Raw genomic sequence first — 20,080 nt, 5'->3', positions numbered from 1 at the left:
AATTGTGTATTTTGTCTCTTTTCATGACTTGTCAGAGATCGCCGTGATGTTTCCTGTTCTTTCACTAAATGTTTCACCTTTGTGTCGATATGGTTTAGCTTCCTGTTAGACCTCCTCTCACATAACATTTAGTAAAAGTCCTCATATATATTTATCAATTTAAACATTGATAATAATTAATAATTTACATTTTGGGATTCAGGGACAAATCAGAGACTGTACCTTTAAATGCTAAAATTGTAAGACATTTTCATTGAGTTTTTCGTCGAGAATACCAAAATCGAGAGATACTAAAAGAGTCACACCCCTAAAGCATGAATATATATATATAAAATTATATTTATTAAAATATTTTATAGAAAAATACAGTATTTATTTACACAGATATCTATGCACAAAAGACATGTTTTTCTCTCCCTGCTTGCACACATATGTTAACGTTTAAAACTAATCAACAGCTCACCACTACTGCTCTGCCAACATCTGAGGCATATGGAAAAGTAATTTATGTAAAATAAAAGTGGATTGGCTTCATCTTTATGAAAAACGGATTCTAACTGATTTCTGACTAAAACAAACAAATCTGAAGAAATAAGTTCAAAACATTTCACACACTAGTCACAAGTCACAAAACTAGTGTCATAAATACAAAATGTAGTGGTTAAAGTACAAAATAGAAATACATAATAACACATGTAACCTGTCATGAAATGAAACGTGACCTCTGTGCAGCTGTAAAGCACTACTTTGTAGTGTTACGTCCTGCCTGCAGCAGCAAATGGGTTCACAACATGATAAGTTGGAAGATGTCTGGGACGTTTTCAGTAAAAGAAGTATAATAAGTACAGTAAATACTTCTCTTTGATTGTCTTGACTTTCCCTTCTGACATCAAAGTAAACCATTTTTAAAACAGTTTGGCCAAAGTCTGGCACGGAGCTCTAATCTGTAAACTTTAAGTGCTTTAAACAAGTCTCACAGCCATATCTAATGTTGGAGGATAAAAGCCCTCAGCCCTCAAACAGACGTGTTGCTCCCTGAATTGCCATCTCTTCCTCCAATCACAGCAGAGGAGGTCGGACTTTCCCTGAAAACCTTTGCACTGAAAGTTTTTTTTTTGAAAAGGAATGCATCCAAGAGGGCACGGGGACGCTCACGTGTAAACGTCACAACGCTGACGTGTCACAGTCATTAATGCTCCAAAGTCCTCAGTGACAGTCACAGTTCAGACAGGACTGAACTGTGTGCCATGTCCTCAGTAATGATAGACTCTGATCTGGTTGTTATCGTCCAGGCCCAGCTGGACCAGGCTGCTCTTGGTTGGAGGAGCTTGATAGCGAGTGAACAGAGGTCTGGAAGGCGGGAGTTAAAGACAACGACGGGCACAACACTGTGTTCATAAAACTGTCTGACAAGTAATGGTCTATAACAGGTGCATTGAGATGAGGTTGAAATCTAAACACTGGGTTGTGTGTTCTTTAAGTAGATTCAACCCAAGACTGATATGTATGTATGTGTGTGTGTGTGGATGAGTACGTGTGATAGAAGGATACATGCTGGTGTCTTTCTTGCGCATTTCCAGCCACCTCTTGTTGACGTCAATCAGCCCCTGCAGCCTCTGGCCATCAACCTCCACCGACTTCTGCATGTACTGCAGGCTACGACCATGTTCACTGAGATACACACAGACACACACATTAGTACATTTAAGACGGCGAGGATGTGTGTGTAATCTATAATAATAGCATGATTAAAGGTGCAGGTTACCTAGCAGGAGTATATGATGGGTATGCGGAGGTCGTCCCCATGGGGCTGGAGGCGATCGGGTCCATAGCTGCTCCTGGAGAACAGAACAACAGCTCAGGACCAACAAACAACTGATAAAAATCATTTTTTAACAAGTCACATTAATGGTGCTTCACTCAGTCTAAAGCTAAACGAGGCGTCTGTTGGCATACTGGGGAATATCTGGCTCCATCGGCTGTTGATGAGATCGTCGGAAGCCCTCAGCCCGCTGCTGATGGGGGTACTGAAGAGAGGGGCGGCTGCGGAGGTGCTTTGGGGCACCCAGTGCCAGGACGGCTCTGAGAGCCTCATTGGGGGATGCGGAGCAGAGGTGAAGGTGGCGGTTGGGGTGGAGTGTGGTTGAGACAGAGGCAGAGGGAAGGCTGTGTAGGGTGTGGGGCTCTGCCTCTGGGCCAGTGAACCCAACGCACTCAGGACAGTGTTGAGCTGCCTTGAGATATGCTGCAGGGACTCTGCTAACTCCTGGACTTTGTCCGGGACAGTGAGATTACCTCCTGATGAGAGAGTGAGGGAGGAATGGAGATAAAGAGAGGAACAAACCATCAGTATGGCAGGGCATATCCGCAATATAGCAATAATAACTGTTGGTAAAACTATGAATGTGTGTTACCTGTCCCATCTGGTGGGTCCACAGTGCTGCTGAGGTCAGATTCAGTCACATCAAAGGTCACCTTCCTCTCTCCTGCCAGCCGAGACAGATCCTCAAACGGCGGCTGAATGGAGAGAGCAGAACTACAGATGTATTATATTTGTATAATTTTTGTTTATAGATTTGTTTTAAGCATCGATTTTTCACCATCAGCTACGACTAAAGGTGCTGGTTGACTTCATGAAGTCCCTGAAAATATAAAAACACTTAACCAAAGTGAAGTATCACTTTAACTGAGTGTACTGTGATAGATGTTTTCTCCTGACCTCTTCAGCTATGGAGCTCTCTAGCTGCTGGAGTTGCTCCTCTTTCCTCCGCAGGAGAGTGTTTCCTCTCTGAACCGTCCGCTGCAGCTCCACCACGTTTCTGGCCTCCTGAAAGAAAACGAAGGAAATAAACCACCACTCAAAATCAACCCCGTCTCACCAACTATTATTGAGCAGGAGGTGGGGTCACGCTCCTCCCTACCTGCTGGAGGTTTCTTATCATCTCCTCAGTCACCCCTCCACCCTGGTTGGGGTCCTGGGAGGAGCTGCTCTGGGCCGCCCGCAGAGCTGCCTGTCTCTCCATCAGCCGGCCGCTCTCCCTCTCCAAGAATTGTTTGGTTTTTTGGATGGATGCGCCATGCGAAGAGATGTAGCGTCGGAATCTGGACACACAAGAGGTGTGGGGATGAGGACCATGAATACCAAGTATGCAAGAAAATAACAGAAAAGGTAAACAGCATAAATCCAACAGAAAAAAACAATTCAAGAATATGGTACAAGAACCCCAAAAATGAATGGTTTAACAGTTGAAATAGTTCTTTAAGTATATTGATATATAAATAAAATGTATCATAGTATTACTATTGGTAGTCGTAGCATCATTCACAGTGCCATTTCAGGTTTTTTTTCATTCTGATTACAGTTTCAGGGGAAGCACTACTTGTTATTGAGGCACTAAAATCACATATAGGAAGAAATATTAAATATGCTAGGGCAACCACAACAACTTTGCATTGCTCAGAGGCCTAAAACAGACTTATAGTGTATCTGTACTCTGTAAATGCCAAATAGCCATAATTGTGCTTTCACAACCACAAATGTATTCTGTTTCCTCTCCTTACTCGTCCATGCTGCTGTGGCTGTCAGGTACAGGGGAGCATGGCGGCTCGTCCAGGTCTTCTACATGTAGCGATGAGTCTCTAATGTCACCGGGGGGCGCCGTCGCCTCTGCTTTCTCTGCCTTCTTTTTGTCATGTTTCGGTTCTGGTCTGGGGGAGGCGCTCACTCCTTCACTTTGCTCCAGCTCACTGATAAAGACCATCATAATAATCGTTTTAAAAACAGGAACACTGGAAATAATTACATTCTCCTCAGTTAAATAATGGCTGAAACTAAAGTAAACGCATAGGATGTCTTGTGTAGGAAACTATACCTGACTGTTCGAGTTAGACGATCGCATCTGTCCTGCAGCAGCGCCACCTTACTCTCCAGTCGCTCCTTGTCCTCATTAGTCCTCCTGCTCTCTTCCCTGTCTCTGTGTCTCTCCAACCTCAGCCTCTCCTCCCCCTCCTTGGCCTCACTCCTCTCCTCCCTCGCTCTCTGGAGGAGTTCTCTGGCTTGATGTTTCTCCTCTCTCATCCTCTCCAGCTCCTCCGTCAGCTGGTCTCTCTCCTGGATCAGCCGGGGTAAGGCCTGGACACACACAGGTGGGGAAATAGAGGGTTGATAGATGGACTAGTTGGTGAATAAAATCTCTATTTCATGAGGAAAAAGCAGGATGTCCCACCTCTATCTGTCTGTCCACTTCCTCCTCTTCCTCCCCAAGCTTCTTCCTCCTCCTCTTCAGATCTGCTGCCTGATAAGAGACAGAAACCATTAGTCCATGTTGTTTAGGTTAGTGTATTAATAGTACATACAGTATGGGATAGAAGACCTTGGTGTGCAGCATGGCCTCCTGGCTCTTCAGCTCTTTGGCTCTCAGCTCCATCTGATCTGCCAGATCCTCCAGTTCTGACTCCTAGTAGAAGAAATACCACAGACTCATTCTCTGGAATAAAGGCTTCACTTTATTCTACCTCAATTTGGTGAGCAAAATATAATTTATATATATATGTATAACCTAAAATGATTGAGATCAGCCCTACTTGAAAGGCAGTGTCATGGCACCACAAGTTCAGCACTGCACTGTTAAGTAAATGTGTGTGTCTGTCTGGTCTCACCTTGCGTGAGTGCGTCAGCTGTGTCTTTTGTATCTGTGTGTTGAGCTGCAAGCGGAGTTTCTCCAGTTCGATGGCGTGCGAGGCCTGAAGATGCTCTCTGTCGTCCTGCAGACTAGAAAGCAAGCGCGCCCTCTGACCAGTCTCCTGCAACACAAAAACGCACAAACACAACATTTATCATCAATTTTAATTTTCAAGCAGTAGTACTTTGTTGGTGCCTGCTGGAAACAAAAAAATGGCACATTCATTTAAACTAGGGCTGTCAAAGTTAACACGATAATAACGCGTTAACGCAAATTCGTTTTAACGCCACTAATTTCTTTAACGCATGAACGCAACTTGCGTTCTTTAGATTGTAGCGGGCTCAGTTTTAATGCTGGAGTGAAGATACTGGCATCATATGAAACTAGAAAACCTAAAGAATTCATTGGTACCAAGCATGTCTACTAGCTTGTCGCAAAGGAGGCTAAATAACGCTCCAAAGTTGCACTAAATTTTAGCAAGGAAAAACTGTCAAGGATCCCTTGACCTCTGACCTCAAGATATGTGAATGAAAATGGGTTCTGTGGGTACCCACGAGTCTCCCCTTTACAGACATGCCCACTTTATGATAATCACATGCAGTTTGGGACAAGTCATAGTCAAGTCAGCTCACTGACAGCTGATCTTGCCTGTTGGGCTGCAGTTTGCCATGTTATGATTTGAGCTTATTTTTTTATGTTAAATGCAGTACCTGTGAGGGTTTCTGGATCAATATTTATCGTTGTTTTGTGTTGTTAATTGATTTCCAGTAATAAATATATACATACATTTGCATAAAGCAGCATATTTTCCCACTCACATGTTGATAAGAGTATTAAATACTTGACAAATCTCCCTTTAAGGTACATTTTGAACAGATAAAAAAATGTGCGATTAAATATTTGTATCTATTGACAGCCGTTGACATATTCTATTGTTTCCACTAATACAAGAACAGGGTGAGGGCATGTAAATGCTAAACCCTCTGACCTCGTCCAGGTATTTCTCTCTGATGCTGTTTATCTCTCTCCTGTGGTCCTCTCTCAGCTGCTCCAGCTTCCTCTCGTGATCACGCTGCACTTCATCCCGCACTTCCTTAAGAACATCAGCCAGCTGACAACAGTGACAGTGAAGGTCAGTTTACAGCACAACAAGTTATATTCCAGTGAAAATGTTCTACATATGATGATGTAATTTTATGTGTCCTGTAGTCTAATAACCTCTCGGTGGTACTCCGACAGCTGCTGTTCAGGACGTGGACTCATGAGCTCCCTCCTCCTCTCTGGGATTTTGACCTTTAAACAGATAAAATAGTGCAAACAGAGACAGACACACATAAGGACAGATCATTAATCTGTGTTCCTCAGGTCCAATGACACCATGTACCACAAACAGAGACGTCTGGTTCTCGTGGTGTCCTATCATACTCAACTATACAGTAGCACCAACAATTTATTTCCAAAATGGGTGTTAAATGCAGATTTTCATGGATTGTAACAGAACATATGTTGGTAAGACACCATCAGAACCAAGAATTCTTGCACTTGCTGAACTGTACTGAAGAGTGTGACAGGAGGGTGAGTCAATAGATTTTGTGTAACACAACATGTTGCGTCCTGCAAAGTTGGCTTCATGATGTGTTTTTACATATGGAAGCTGTCATCCAGGTTAATATGCCAACCTGCAAACATCACGTGGGTCAAGAACTCTATGAGTCATTTGTTTTTCACTTCAGATTGCTTAATAACAGTGACACTATTTGAATTTTGCTATTTGTTCAACAGATGTTTGTCGAGCTATTTGTTGTTCCTAGTGTTTGTGTATTTGTGCTAGGCATTCATTTATATTTTCATGCGTTTTGCAACCAAAATCGAAAGTGTTTCACAATCCAGTCACTCTGTTTCCCTGGTAACTCTGAATGTTTGCTAATACCTGGAAAAATCATTAACATCCCACAAGTTTCTTATGCAATGGAAACGTTGTTCACTGCTCAAGTGAATAGGACGGAGCTTAGCTACGACTAGGCAACGGGAGATATTTCTAGTTTGCTCAGCTCATAGAACCCTTCGGCCAAAGAACGTATGTTACCAAGAACTGGAAGTCAATTGTTGGTTCCAGTGCAACATCAGCGCCCAGCAGCAAAGCTACGCTTCCACCATTTTGGACTGAAAGCGACTACCGGACGGCAGTAAAACTACAAATGTAAAAACTAAATTATTTATATTTTATTGTCATATCCTACCGAATGGCCTTTGTTGAACAATAAAATATTATAAATATAATAAGCGTTTTCAGTCCAAAATGGCGGCAGCGGCTGTGTAAATAAAACACCAAAGTTTCATCTACTATTGTTCAACACACTTATGGTGCCTTATGGCGCCTCCAAATGAAACTCGTGAGCTCGTGTTTACAACATGGGAAGTCGTGTACACGATATGCTCGGTGTTCAAGTGGTTAAGTCGTGAAGAACACTGCTGCTAAGCAACGGCAATATCAACGTTACTGTCGGTGTCTAGAAGCCACAGAGGTTAACAATTTAGCAAGCTAACAAGTGGGTAACATAATGTGGTAAATGAAATAGAAAAATATAAGGCCGTTGGGAATATCAACATTTTCCTCAGACATATAAAATTACGAAGAAAAACAATATACGACTAAAATTAAAATATATTCACTTATTATGTACCGAAAAATGAACTTCCATGGCCTCCGCCATTTCTGACAACGTCAACAAACATGACAGAAGTCGTGAACTCTGAGCTTTCAGAAACTTTCTACTTACGAGGTTGTGAACACCACAAGAGGGGGGCGTTCATATGGACTCATCTCGTGAACACGATAAACGTCGTGTTTACCGTGTTCACGGGTATGGAATTTGTAGGGTTGACAAACAGTACACATGATTTGACAGTATGTTTAACAACAAGACTAGCTTTAGCTAGACTAAATAAAATGAGCCCGGCACAAGCAGGCCAGCATCACCTCGTGTTTCAGAGAGTTCAGCTTCTCCTCCCTCTCTCCCTGGATTCTCCTCCTCTCCGCCTGCAGCTCCTCTTCCGACTCCGCCCTCAGACGCTCGGTGTCCTTCCTCTTCTGGGCCTCCAGTCTGTCGCGCTCCGCTGCTCGCTCTTCCTCTAGAGTGATGCGTAACTCCTTCAACATGACCTCGCTCTCCTCCCTGAGCACAGGACGAACATATCAGTGTTATGCGTAATTAAATACAAAGTGATTTCAGTTGATTTGCAAGGCTCATATTCCATAAAGCAGGAGCTCTCAATTGTTTTAATGTCTAATACTGTGTGTCTGACCTGAGTTGGTGTTGCTGCCTCTCCCTCTTCCCGTGGGCAGACTCTCTGAGCTCCTCCAGCGTCCTATCTGACTCCTCATTCAGCCTGGCCTCCTCCTCTCTCCTCTTGGACAGGAGACGCTGCTGCAGAGCCCTGGGGAGACACGTATACATTTATGGATGAAGAAATTGTTCTAAAAGTGAAATGTAGGTGTGTTTAGGTGGTATAAGGTGTAATACTCTCCATGCCTACCTCAGTCTTTCCTCGCTCTCCTCCTTCAGCTTCCTCTCCTCCTCCTCCTCCTCTCTCCTCAGCTCCTCCTGGAGGAGACGCATTCTCTTCTCCTTCTCCTTCATCATATCCTCCCTCTCGTCCTCCACATCTCGATCAGTCTTCCTTTCCTCCCTCACCTCCTTCCTCTCTCTCAGACTCCTCTCCTCTCGTTCTGCCCTCTTCCTCTCCTCCTCCTCCTCCTCCTCTTTCTTCCTCCCTTTCTGGATTCTCCAGCTTGGCTCTTCTTCCAGTGGGCTCTCATGGTTTTGTAAGGGGAGTTCAGCGTCTTCGTGTTGAGTGTTGGAGGTGCGGACCAGCCGACCTCTGGAGGTCTCAGGCCTTTGTAGCCCCGGAGACGTGCCGAGGTTTTCAGTTTTTAGACGGAGCCCGACACCTTGCTCTGAGTGGGACGGGCTGGAGAGGGAGGGCGAAGGGCTGGACTGATGGAGGACGAGTCGGTCAACTTTCGGAGCTGGAGGTTTGTCTTTGCCAGCAGCCTGCAAATGCCTGAAGAGGGAGAAAGGTGTTAAACATATGCTGCGTTCCATTTACACCAGAAATCGGAAGTTGGAGATAGGAATGACGTCACACCTGAGTTGACCGCATTCCAGTACAACAATCGGAAAACTTTATGGGGTTTGCTAAAGCCAGGTTAGCCATTGTTAGCCATACCAGTTGATAACAACGCATTACTCTAGTATTTTGCTCATACAAACACTGAAGCAACATGTCCACAGATAGAAGTTGGACAGTACTGTGTGTACGACTGATTTAGAGACACAAATAAGACAGAAGTGATAATAAACGGTATATTACTACAGCTTTTTTATTGCTGATGCACAGAGCATCTTGGATTTTGACGTCGAGGTTGGTGAAGTTCCTCTGACTTTCCAAGTCAGAAATCCGACTTAAGGGGGCGTTCCAGTTGAATCTGGAAATTTCCGACTTCCCTGTTCAAATGAAACTCAGCATATTTTATTAATGGACAAGTTGTGTATATTTCCTGAATGTCCATGTCCTTATTTTGACGCAGTAGCTGCATGTTTCACCAACATAAATTTGATAGTTGGGACTTTTACAAAGTTAATGTTTGGCACCTGATTTTTACAATTTCACAGCTGAAATCACTGTGAAAATGATAACTGATGAATTTTTGGGTTATGATGGAATAAATGGATCAAAAATTAACTTCCAATTCCTTGTGAGACACTTTTCAAGACCTGACGAGGACACACTTCTTCAAGAGATGATGCAACTGAGCACAGCAGCTGTTTTCCAGGAACAATATCAAAACAACAACAAACCTCTTGGCAGCCTCTGCCTTCTTTGTCTTTGCCTCCCCTCCATTCTCCTCTTCCTCTTTTGTTTCCTCTTTGCCGTCTCTCTCCAGTGGACTGACGGCGGCGGACAGGTCGTTGATGTCCAGAACCTTCTCCGACAGCTTTAGGATACAAAACCAGAACCATTACAAAAACAGGTTGACAATAAGCAGTTGAACGAATGACTGGGTGCCGCACTGCGTGATCAGAGTACCTTGACATCTATGGAGGATGAAGCCTCCTCAATGTTCTCACTGGCCTCAGACTCCTGCAATAACAAACAAACACCCTCAACGAATGAACTCACGTAAACAAAATTGCACATGCGACACTAAACATCCAAGCATGCTGTGTTTTCTAAAGACACACACACACACACACAGCATATGGCAAAAGCAGAGCCTACATGCAAACACAAGCGTGGCCGGAGAGCTGGCAAGGCAAACTGTAAAATCAGTCTGTAATCGAAGCAAGCAGACTCTGTAAAGTGGGGGAAGCGATGGCGGGAGATGAGAGTCCTGTGTCTGGTCAAATTGCTCGAAATCACCCGCCAATCTAAAAGCAGACAGACTACCAAAAGCCTGCACTGTTGATGTGGAAAAAGGGGATCAGAAGTTTCCAATCCAGTCCTCAGGGGCTCAAATGGATTGTCCTTTCACCAAATGATAGTCCAGTGTGTGCGAGTGATGACGTTCAGGCTGGGAGCCCCTAAGGCAGTGGATTCTGGGAGCTACATGCACCTGCTTGCAGCATACTTGCCAACCCTCCCGATTTTCCCAGGAGACTCATGTCTTTTCTTGCCGTCCCCCGGTTTCCTCCCGGGGTCACCATTCTCCCGCATTTCTCCCGATTTATGGCAATTTTTCACACCTTTTTCTCCTTTTCGTTATCTCAACATGTTTCTGGCACTGTCAGATCTGGCAATATCAGAGAAAAGTTGTTGTGGCGTGGCGCAAGCCATTGGAAATACCAGGTTTCAGAGCGCAGTGGTGCCGTTGTCGCATCGTGTCTAAAAGGGCCTTCAGTGAGTGAGAGTAGGAGAGGGAAATGGAGAGTACTGAGAGAAAAAAATACTCACGCAGGAGCAGAAAATGAATGAATGAAAACTGATGAATATATAGCCTAGTTTATACCAGAAATTCAGTTTCAAGTTCACGCCAAATTATTCAGTTTTCTTTCCTGACAATTAAAAGTAAAATCAAAAGTTGGTCTATTTAACATTAAATGCTGTTGCAGTGTACTTATTATTTTGCTATTTTCATTCTTTAAAAGTCACCAGAATGCAGGAAACAGTCTTTGAAACTCAGATTTTTCTGGGGGAGGACACCCAAACCTCCCGTTTTGGTTTTGAAATCCTCCCTACTTTTGAGGTCTCAAGATTGGCAAGTATGGCTTGCAGAGATCAGGCAGGATCAGGGTCGGGGTCGGGTAGTGAATGGGGGGAGAGGGGGGGTGTAAGCACACAGAGGCAACACCGAACCCTACCTCTGCAGGAAGGGGGGATTTTTTTGTCACATTCTCCATCTTGCCAGTTTTTCTCTTTTGGTCAAGCGTTTTAAGGTCACTCGGCATCGTCTCCTTGCTTTGCTTTGCTGGTTGGTCCCGAGACGTTCCAGTCTCAAAGACCTCCACGACTTCCTCCTCATCCTCCGATGCAGTTTGGGGCTTTGAGGTATCTGATTCGTCGTCTCCTTCCAGTCTCTCTAACACCTCCTCGTCACTCTCTGACAGCTTCCTCTGACTCAGGGAGCATCTTTCCAAAGCGTCATCGTTCTCCTCCTCTTCCTCCTCCTCCTCCTCTTCCTCCTCCTCCTCTTTTTCCTTCTCTTGCTCTCTTTCGCTATTTACCTCCTGCTCCTCTTCCTCGCTCTCATCCCGCCCTTCTTCGTCATCTACGCTTCCCTCAAGCTCATCCCTCTCTTTGTCACCTTTCTCACTCCCTCCACCTCGATCACTTTTGAAGCATTTCTCCACAACTTCCTCGCTACCTTCCTCAAATTTCTGTTTTTCTTCTTCCGCTTGCATCTCCTCCTTCTCCTCCGTTAAACTCTCCACTGCCTCGTCACTCTCCACGTTCTCTTCTTTGTCTTTGGTCTTAACGCAATTTTCCTCACCTATGTCTTCATCAACGCCTTCACAGCATTCCTCCTCTACCTCATCGCTCTCTAATTCCTCCTCTTCTTTCTTGCTCTCTATAGACTTTTTACTTCCTCCCTGCTCCTCCTCCATCTCTTCTTTGCTTTTTCTCTCATCTGCTTCCTCGTCCTGTGCCTCTCCATCTTCCAGCTCATTTCCTACCTCTCTTTTCTCCTCCGTCCCTCCCTCCTCTGCTTCCCCTCCTCCTTCATCCTCTCCCTTCTCTCTCTGAACATCCTCCTCCTGCACCTCTTCCTTCTCCTCCGTTAAACTCTCCACTGCCTCGTCACTCTCTACGTTCTCTTCTTTGTCTTTGGTCTTAACGCAATTTTCCTCATCTATGTCTTCATCACCGCCTTCGCAGCATTCCTCTTCTACCTCATCACTCTCTAATTCCTCCTCTTCTTTATTGCTTCCTATAGACTTTTTACTTCCTCCCTGCTCCTCCTCCATCTCTTCTTTGCTTTTTCTCTCATCTGCTTCCTCGTCCTGTGCCTCTCCATCTTCCAGCTCATTTCCTACCTCTCCTTTCTCCTCCGTCCCTCCCTCCTCTGCTTCCCCTCCTCCTTCATCCTCTCCCTTCTCTCTCTGAACATCCTCCTCCTGCTCCTCCTCCACCACCTCATTTAACTCTTGTTCAGGACGTGCCCCCTCCTTACTGACATGGTTTCTGCGGCCCGCAAGTGAGGTCAGGCGGAGGTGGCGGCCCCTCACAGAGTCCTAGGTGAAGGCGGGGAATAGGAAGAAGAGTTCATCCGTCCCAGACAGAGGCACAGTGGAAGGCGTGCAGAGACAAAAGGGAGAGAAAGGACGGAGGAAGGCAGGTGAGGGAAGGAGGCAGACAAAAAGATTGTGACCTCCACTGAAAGACGGTTGGGGGGGGGGGGGGGGGGGGGGGGGGGGTGATGATCTTGACATGCAAAACCGACGGATCGGGCATTTCACTGGGACAAAATGAGTAAAATAAATAAATAAAAACATGCATATTTGCATAGAAAAACATACACATTGACTTGTTTTGGGTCTCTCTCACACTCAAACACAGTCACACACACAGGAGCAGGAGCAGTTTGATAAATGTGATTTCCTTGTTTCAGCGTTTCTCCTTCAAAAAAGCCAAAATGTATAGAAGAAATCACTGAATCGATATGCATTAGTTCTACTAAATCATTGGGACATTGTGTAATTGTGCATTACCAACTTTCATTAGTAGGTAATGTAAGAAATTCATAAATTAGGACAGACTTTTCTCAGAATCTAACGGCAGTCGTGAGGAGTTGTACTGGTCTATCCCAATGGGGATGAATATATAAGAGGGAAATTATAGTTTTGACAGTGATGACACATGCTCCTGATATCTAGTTTCAGACAGCAAAGCAGTAACAGTGACAGTAGGAGGACAGCAGGACAAAGAGGAAGACACAGTGACAGCCGTGCCCGTAGGACAGATCCCAGCAGCACCGCAGCTACACGAACACGTCCCGGGTCACGGCGCAAAAGGTGAGAGGTTTAAAGGTCAAAGAGGTCACACGAGACAAAGAGAAGGAATAACAGATGGTTTAGAATCACAGTTACATGAGACAACAAGAGAAAGTCCACTATCCGTGATAGAAACAAGTAGGCCTGCCCCAAACTACAAAATATATGTAGCATCTATATCACACATTATAAAGTTCTTATTATTAATTCAGGGGAGATACAGCAGGCAAAACATTGTTTTTCATGCATTAATCTATTTTGAGATTGTGGGCTATTTTGCATCTTCTTTCAGACTAGTGGAAAAAAAACATTCAAAATACACATTTAGGTGTTTATTTTACTACTTTGTCTATTTGTGTCTGTAGATTTCTCCTAAATTAACAAAAAGTTAACATTAGATAATGCCTCATTTGCATATTTAAACATAACGTTTCAGAAAACTTGTAATACAAAAAATAATTGTCTTAATGTAAGTAATCAACTGGGGAAATTTCATCGTGATATCTATTAGTTTATTTTTTACCCTATTCACCTGTAGTGTCTTGTAAATGTATGTTATTTTTACAATACATATCTTTAAAGACAGTTTTCTTAAAATGAGTTTTTCTCAGACTCTGAGCCAGAAGTCTCCACTTCAGTAGCACTTACATACACCAAACTTTCCAGTTTCATTCCTATCTATATTCTGAAGGTTTCTACTGAGGGGTTTGTTCATACATCATTCATAGCCTGATTTATAGAACATTTAAATCCTAAAAACGTGGCAATTTTTTTTTTTTTTTATGGCTTTTGACAGTATTTCATGATTTATGGAGTGATAAAAACAGATATTCAAAATCCCCCTCTGTAAAAACATTTCACTCTAATATGTCAACAAAATAAAACAAGAATTTTGAACCTGGCTTCATCTAATGTTCAGATTTCTGTTCTGGAAATGTATGCACATTAGCACATATTTAATAAAATAATGCCTCATTTCAATATTTAAACTTGAAAAATTTCTGAAAAGGGCATGGTGTTACATACAGTACATGGTACACAGAAATGGCAGAGAGAGCAAGAAAGACAAAAACAAAGGTGACAGCCACTGTGGCCTTGGCCGTGTGTGTGTGTGTGTGTGTGTGTGTGTGTGTGTGTTTTACCTGTTGGGATGGAGGTTCGGGGCTGTGGTCTCCAGATAGAGCCAAGTCCTGCAACTCTGGCTCTGTTCTCTCCTCAGCTGGAGCTCCACCACTGGCTTCACTGTCCTAAAGCACACACACACACACACACACACACATAAACGTTAAAACCTTCCACTGGAACTTATAAACCATTAAATATCTAACACATTTATTTCTTAGGGAATTATCGTCCTGAAATATATCAGTATCAGTATAAGCCTGCAACAGCTGGTCTCATTTTCTCTTATTAGAAGATTTATTTTACGAAGACGTGGAATAGAATCAGTGCTGTCTACCTCATACTGTAGGCCTCCTCCAAGGGCATCCAGGTCGAGATGAAGGTTCTTCAATAACCGGTCTGAACCACGAGGACTTGACTGTAAAAGTGACAACATCTGGTTTGATAGGGACATAAAGTATACATCATCTTGCACTTGTTTTTAGGGTTGTACTGTACCTCATTATCTGAGATTTTATCATCATCGTCATCATCATCAAAGCCAGGCAGAGCGAGAGACACCCTCTCCTCCTGCCTGCCGCCCAGAACACTCGATGTTCCACTGCTCCGAGGGGCCTGACAGAGAAAGAGATTACATATAGTATTGTGTACAGTGGAATGGTTTGAGAGAGGCTACAAATGCAGTAGTGTATCATCAATGCACCCCAAGGGATTTCTTTAGGGGCTCCAGTCCTCCGGAGCTGCCGAGGGACCGCCGGAGAGGAGGGGCAGAACCAGGCAGTGGACCGGGGACATCCAGACCTCTCAGAGGAGCCAGGCTGCCCAGCGGGGATGGTAGCGGTCCCAGGGATGAACTCAGTGCCTGTAGGAATACAGAAACAGTAGGAGAAGTAAGCATCTAGACTGAGAAACATCAAAAACACTTAAATAATTAACTACATTTACAATCCCCACTAGGGCTACTTTTTCGGTATAGGTGATTTTTCAATAAAGAAAACATACTTATTAATATTTTATTCCATTTCTGCCAATAAATCCCCCTAAATGTTACACACTGGTCCTTTAAAGTGAAGCATTTCTCCCACAAAACAAAAAAAACTAAAATATAACAACCACTCACTCCAGGAGTCTTGAGTGGCTCCTTCTTCTTTTTCTCTTTCTTCTCCTTCTTTTCTTTCTTCTTCTTCTTGTCCTTGTCCTTCTTCGCCCCCGTGCCTCCTGCGACGGCGGCCGTGAGCTGGGCGCGCTCACGCTCCTGGGCCACCAGGCCCCGGTAGTGCTCGTCGCAGGGGTGATCCCAGGTGGACTGGCCCGAGGAGAAGTTGAAATAGTAGATGTCCCCCGTCACATCCTGGCTGTGGGGGAGGAGGGGGGAGAGGAGGGGAGTCACTTCGGCACCTCCAAAAAAGGCCCAGGAAAGGGAAGGACAGATGATGGGAGGATGGGTAGGTGAACAGAGAGATGTCACCTGAAATTGAATGCTGCACCAAATGAACTATATCATTTTATATAACCATATCTCAGAGATTTGTTGGGCCATGAAAAATTAAAGCTGCTTCCTAAGTTTTCATAGTGGTGATGACTGTGTATTTTAGTTGAGTTAAATGTGCTCTGTACAATATTCAGAGCATTAATATAGCAGTAAACAACTATTTGCTATGTAAAGATATAGAGGAGTAATGTCTACCTGAGCAGAGAACGAAGTCGCTCTCCCTCTGTGCTTTTAGTGCATGTTTGTGTATGTGAGCGTGCCCGACTGGCATTATTTCACTGCAGCTGACATGATGTTGGAGCAAGAGAAGGTTGCTATGCATCTCCACCCTCAGGTGTCAAGAACAGACCTTCATCCTTGATTAGCTCCAAGGACACAAACACTCCTACATTACTGTCCAATACACTATAGGGCTGCAACTAACGATTATTTTCATTGTCGATTAATTATTTTCTCAATTAATCAATTAGTTGTTTGGTCTATAAAATGTCAGAAAATGGTGAAAAATGTCCATCAGTGTTTACCAAAGCTCAAGAGGACGTCCTCAAATGACTTGTTTTGTCCACAACTCAAAGATATTCAGTTTACTGTCATAGAGGAGTAAAGAAACAAGAAAAAAATCACATTTATGAAGCTGGAATTTTGACTTTATTTTCTTTAAAGAATTATCAAAATAGATGGCGATTAATTTGATAGTTTACAACTAATTGATTAATCGTTGCAGCTCTAAATTAGACTCAGTAAATCGCACTTGCTGCGGGGAGTGCTGTGCTTGTATCTCTGGTGCCTCACTAAGGATCACCAAGACTGTTAACAGAAACTTTCAACTCTAATCAAGAGTAATAGAAACCAACTGTGACACCACAGCCTCCACACCAAATATGATTTCATAATAATACATCCATTGCTACAAAACCGCAGCAAATCTTCTCTAGCCAGCCTGTCTCCCCTCACTTACCAAGGTTTCCACTCGGGAGGCAGAGGGGCAACGATGCCTTCCCTGGCCAGCCACAGGAGCTCCGGCTCACCGTCGGGATCAATGCCAATCTCTCTTGCGTACTCTTGGATCTCTGATGAGAGAGAGAGAGAGAAAAGTAGTAGTAGTAAATTATACAAGTAGGTTTAACAGCTCATTAAGGCAAAGTGAGGCCCCCCAAAACAACACATGAGATAATAGAAGGATATAAGAGTTGAGGAGGGAATGAAAACTCAATGAATAAAACTATATTAACGCTGCAGGTTTTCCATACTACTGCTGCTACCAGGAGGAAACATGAAAACAATATTGATAAGAAGGAGATGGAGATGGCTTGGACATGTATTAAGGAAACCGTCTGATGATATGATAAAAGTGGCATTGCGTTGGACACCAGAGGGAAAACGCAAAAGAGGGAGGCCCAAAACAACCTGGAGGAAAACCATCGAATGAGAGATGAAGACGAGAGGATACAGCTGGAACAGCATTGAGAAGAAAGCCAAACAACAGAGATGAGTGGAGATCCTTAGTCCTTGCCCTATGTGCCACCAGGCGCAACAAGGACTAAGTAAAGTAAGTAAGCTGCTGCCAGGAATGATCCTCCATTATCTGTCATCAGTAATCATCATATCTGTGTAAACCATGAGGTGCTAGTAAATATTATCTGTGGTGTATAGGTAATCTATAGGTACAGTAAGGCAATCATATCCATATGAGCAGCCATACCCAGGTTACAGCCCTCACCCACTGTGTACCTTGTTCAGAGGGTGTATAGCTCTCATCATAGTCCTCTTCAAGGATCAGCTGGTCTCCTATGAGAGCAGCTGCAGTCATGGTTACTGCAAGAGAAATGCAAAACAGGGTGAATGGCACAAGAAAGAGAGAGAAGACAGGCTGTGTCAGCTCTGTCCACAGAGACAGGTGGAGACAGAGCAACATTTCCTGCTACTATGCAGCACATATGAAGAAATTAAGAAAAAATTCTTTACAAAAATGAAATGTAAACTCCAAGATTTTGATTCCCTCTCTGACCAAACTAAAATACAATATCTACTTAGAGAAAATAGTGTCATCGCCATAGAAGCTGCAGGAAATGTCAGTGCATGTCACAGCCTAAGAGACAACCACAACAACAACAACACATAATAGATGTAACTCACACTCTGCCTTTTATATACTCCTCTACTTCATGTTTTTTTTTTGTGTTTTTATTTGTTGTTTTTTACATTTATTCTTTGATATTGCAATATATTGTTATTAATTGTTTTTGTTTTTTTTGTTTGTTTTATTGACACAACAATCTTTATTGTTGTCTTCCACTTACATGCATGTTCTTTTTAAATATCCATATATTGTAATGTGCTTAATGAATTGTATATATATATATATATATATATGTTTTTATTTTTCTTTTGTTCTTTTTTTTCTTTTCATTTATTATTGAATTGACGCTTTGGCAATATTGTTCACCTGACAGTCATGATCAATAAAGAAAATTGAATTGAATTGAATTGAAAATTGAGAGAGGTGCATGTCACAGCCTAAGAGACAACAACAACAACAACACATAATAGATGTAACTCACAATCTGCCTTTTATTTACTCCTCTACTTCATGTTTGTTTTATTGACACAACAATCTTTATTGTTGTCTTCCACTTACATGCATGTTCTTTTTAAATATCTATATATTGTAATGTGCTTAATGAATTGTATATATATATATATATATATGTTTTTATTTTTATTTTGTTCTTTTTATTTATTATTGAATTGACGCTTTGGCAATATTGTTCACCTGACAGTCATGATCAATAAAGAAAATTTAATTGAGTTGAATTGAAAATTGAGAGAGGTGCATGTCACAGCCTAAGAGACAACAACAACAACACATAATAGATGTAACTCACAATCTGCCTTTTATTTACTCCTCTACTTCATGTTTTTTTTTTTTTATTTATCCTTTGATATTGCAATATATTGTTATTCATTGTTTTTTATTTGTTTGTTTGTTTTATTGACACAACAAACATTAATTACTTCTTTATTGTTTTCTTCCATTTACATGCATGTTCTTTCTAAATATCTATATATTGTAATTTCCTTAATGAATTGTATATATGTATATTGCAATATATTGTTATTAATTGTTTTTTATTTGTTTTATTGAGACAACAAACATGAATTACTTCTTTATTGTTTTCTTCCATTTACATGCATGTTTTTTTAAATATATATATATATATTGTAATTTGCTTATGAATTGCATATATATATATATATATATATATATATATATATATATATATATATATATACACACAGTATATATATATATATATATATATATACACAGTATATATATGTTTTTGTCTTTATTTTGTTTCCTTTTTTATTTTTTATTTATTATTGAATTGGCAATATTGCTCACCTGACAGTCATGCCAATAAAGCAAATTGAACAGAATATAGGATACTGTATATGCAGACAACTACAACAAGTTGACAACAAAAGACTTCTTGATTTGTGAGAGATTTTAACTTGCTATAATGCTCAGCTAATAATATTAACACTTCTTGAATGTAGCTTGATTGTAGTACAAAGAACAGCTAGGGCTAATTAAACATTTCTGAAGCCTTTGATAAACAGTTAGGCCACATTAGCATCTCTATAAACACACAAATATCGACGTGAAATCATTTTAAAGACAGAAATGTGTGGGACAGCTAAGCTAATTAAGCTAGCATCTCAGCTAACTGAACGTTAGCTCAGCCAGATAAGTAGTTAGAGAACAGCTTATTGGTGAGGAGTTATTTACCTTACAGACTTTTAATCGTTCTCTCATTAGCCTCTGTGGCGATACCGACTAGTTGTCAGTAGTTTAACGCAGACATTGTGAACGCAGAAGAGGAGAAAGACACGAAAGTTACAGCTAACAACGACTTCTCCATCTCCAAGGACGCTTCAACCGCTTCCTGTTGACGATGGAGACGTGGCTCTGATTGGCTGAGCCACATGAGGCGTTCAGGTGTCCTCGTAATCTCCTAATTAATTTTTTATTTATTTGCACATAATATGTGCAAATAAATAAAATGAATTATACTTCTACTCCTCTACATCTCAGAGGGAAATATTGTACTTTTCACTGCACTACATTTGTGTGACAGCTTTAATTACTTTACAGATTTATAGTTTGTATTAATAATCTGAATCAATTAATAAATTATGATATATTATTGTAGATTAAGCTGCCCAGCAGTTATTTAAAATTTCCCTTGCCATAACCAGCTGCAATATTAATGTGATGTATACAGTAA

The 20,080-nt window shown here is 42.1% G+C and overlaps 1 protein-coding gene across 5 annotated transcripts; it reads right to left on the bottom strand.

Annotated features, from left to right (window-relative positions):
* Positions 1-319: 319 nt before the first annotated feature.
* Positions 320-19,763, bottom strand: cep164 (centrosomal protein 164). Of its 5 annotated transcripts, none has more exons than XM_074641382.1 (28): positions 19,582-19,763; positions 17,520-17,603; positions 16,747-16,858; positions 15,417-15,651; positions 15,000-15,158; positions 14,795-14,911; positions 14,634-14,714; positions 14,317-14,421; positions 11,045-12,415; positions 9,774-9,827; positions 9,545-9,681; positions 8,220-8,747; positions 7,989-8,120; positions 7,663-7,858; positions 5,901-5,975; positions 5,671-5,793; positions 4,660-4,803; positions 4,374-4,457; positions 4,227-4,295; positions 3,873-4,132; positions 3,562-3,747; positions 2,922-3,102; positions 2,720-2,827; positions 2,415-2,517; positions 1,957-2,298; positions 1,766-1,838; positions 1,552-1,671; positions 320-1,350 (listed from the first exon to the last, which is right to left on the bottom strand). In XM_074641382.1, the coding sequence occupies exons 2-28, from the start codon at positions 17,596-17,598 to the stop codon at positions 1,254-1,256; spliced, it is 5,271 nt and encodes a 1,756-aa protein (XP_074497483.1). In that variant the 5' UTR covers positions 17,599-17,603; positions 19,582-19,763; the 3' UTR covers positions 320-1,253. The 5 variants fall into 5 exon arrangements, with proteins under 5 accessions (XP_074497483.1, XP_074497484.1, XP_074497485.1 ...); XM_074641383.1 differs by having other exon boundaries at positions 2,720-2,824; XM_074641384.1 differs by having other exon boundaries at positions 15,417-15,694; positions 19,582-19,738.
* Between the last annotated feature and the right edge of the window lie 317 nt (positions 19,764-20,080).

The sequence above is a fragment of the Sebastes fasciatus genome, chromosome 7 (genome assembly GCF_043250625.1).
Source record: "Sebastes fasciatus isolate fSebFas1 chromosome 7, fSebFas1.pri, whole genome shotgun sequence".
Taxonomy (NCBI): domain Eukaryota; kingdom Metazoa; phylum Chordata; class Actinopteri; order Perciformes; family Sebastidae; genus Sebastes; species Sebastes fasciatus.
Note: the sequence above shows the minus strand (reverse complement) of the source record. Positions and strands in the feature narration are given on the sequence as shown.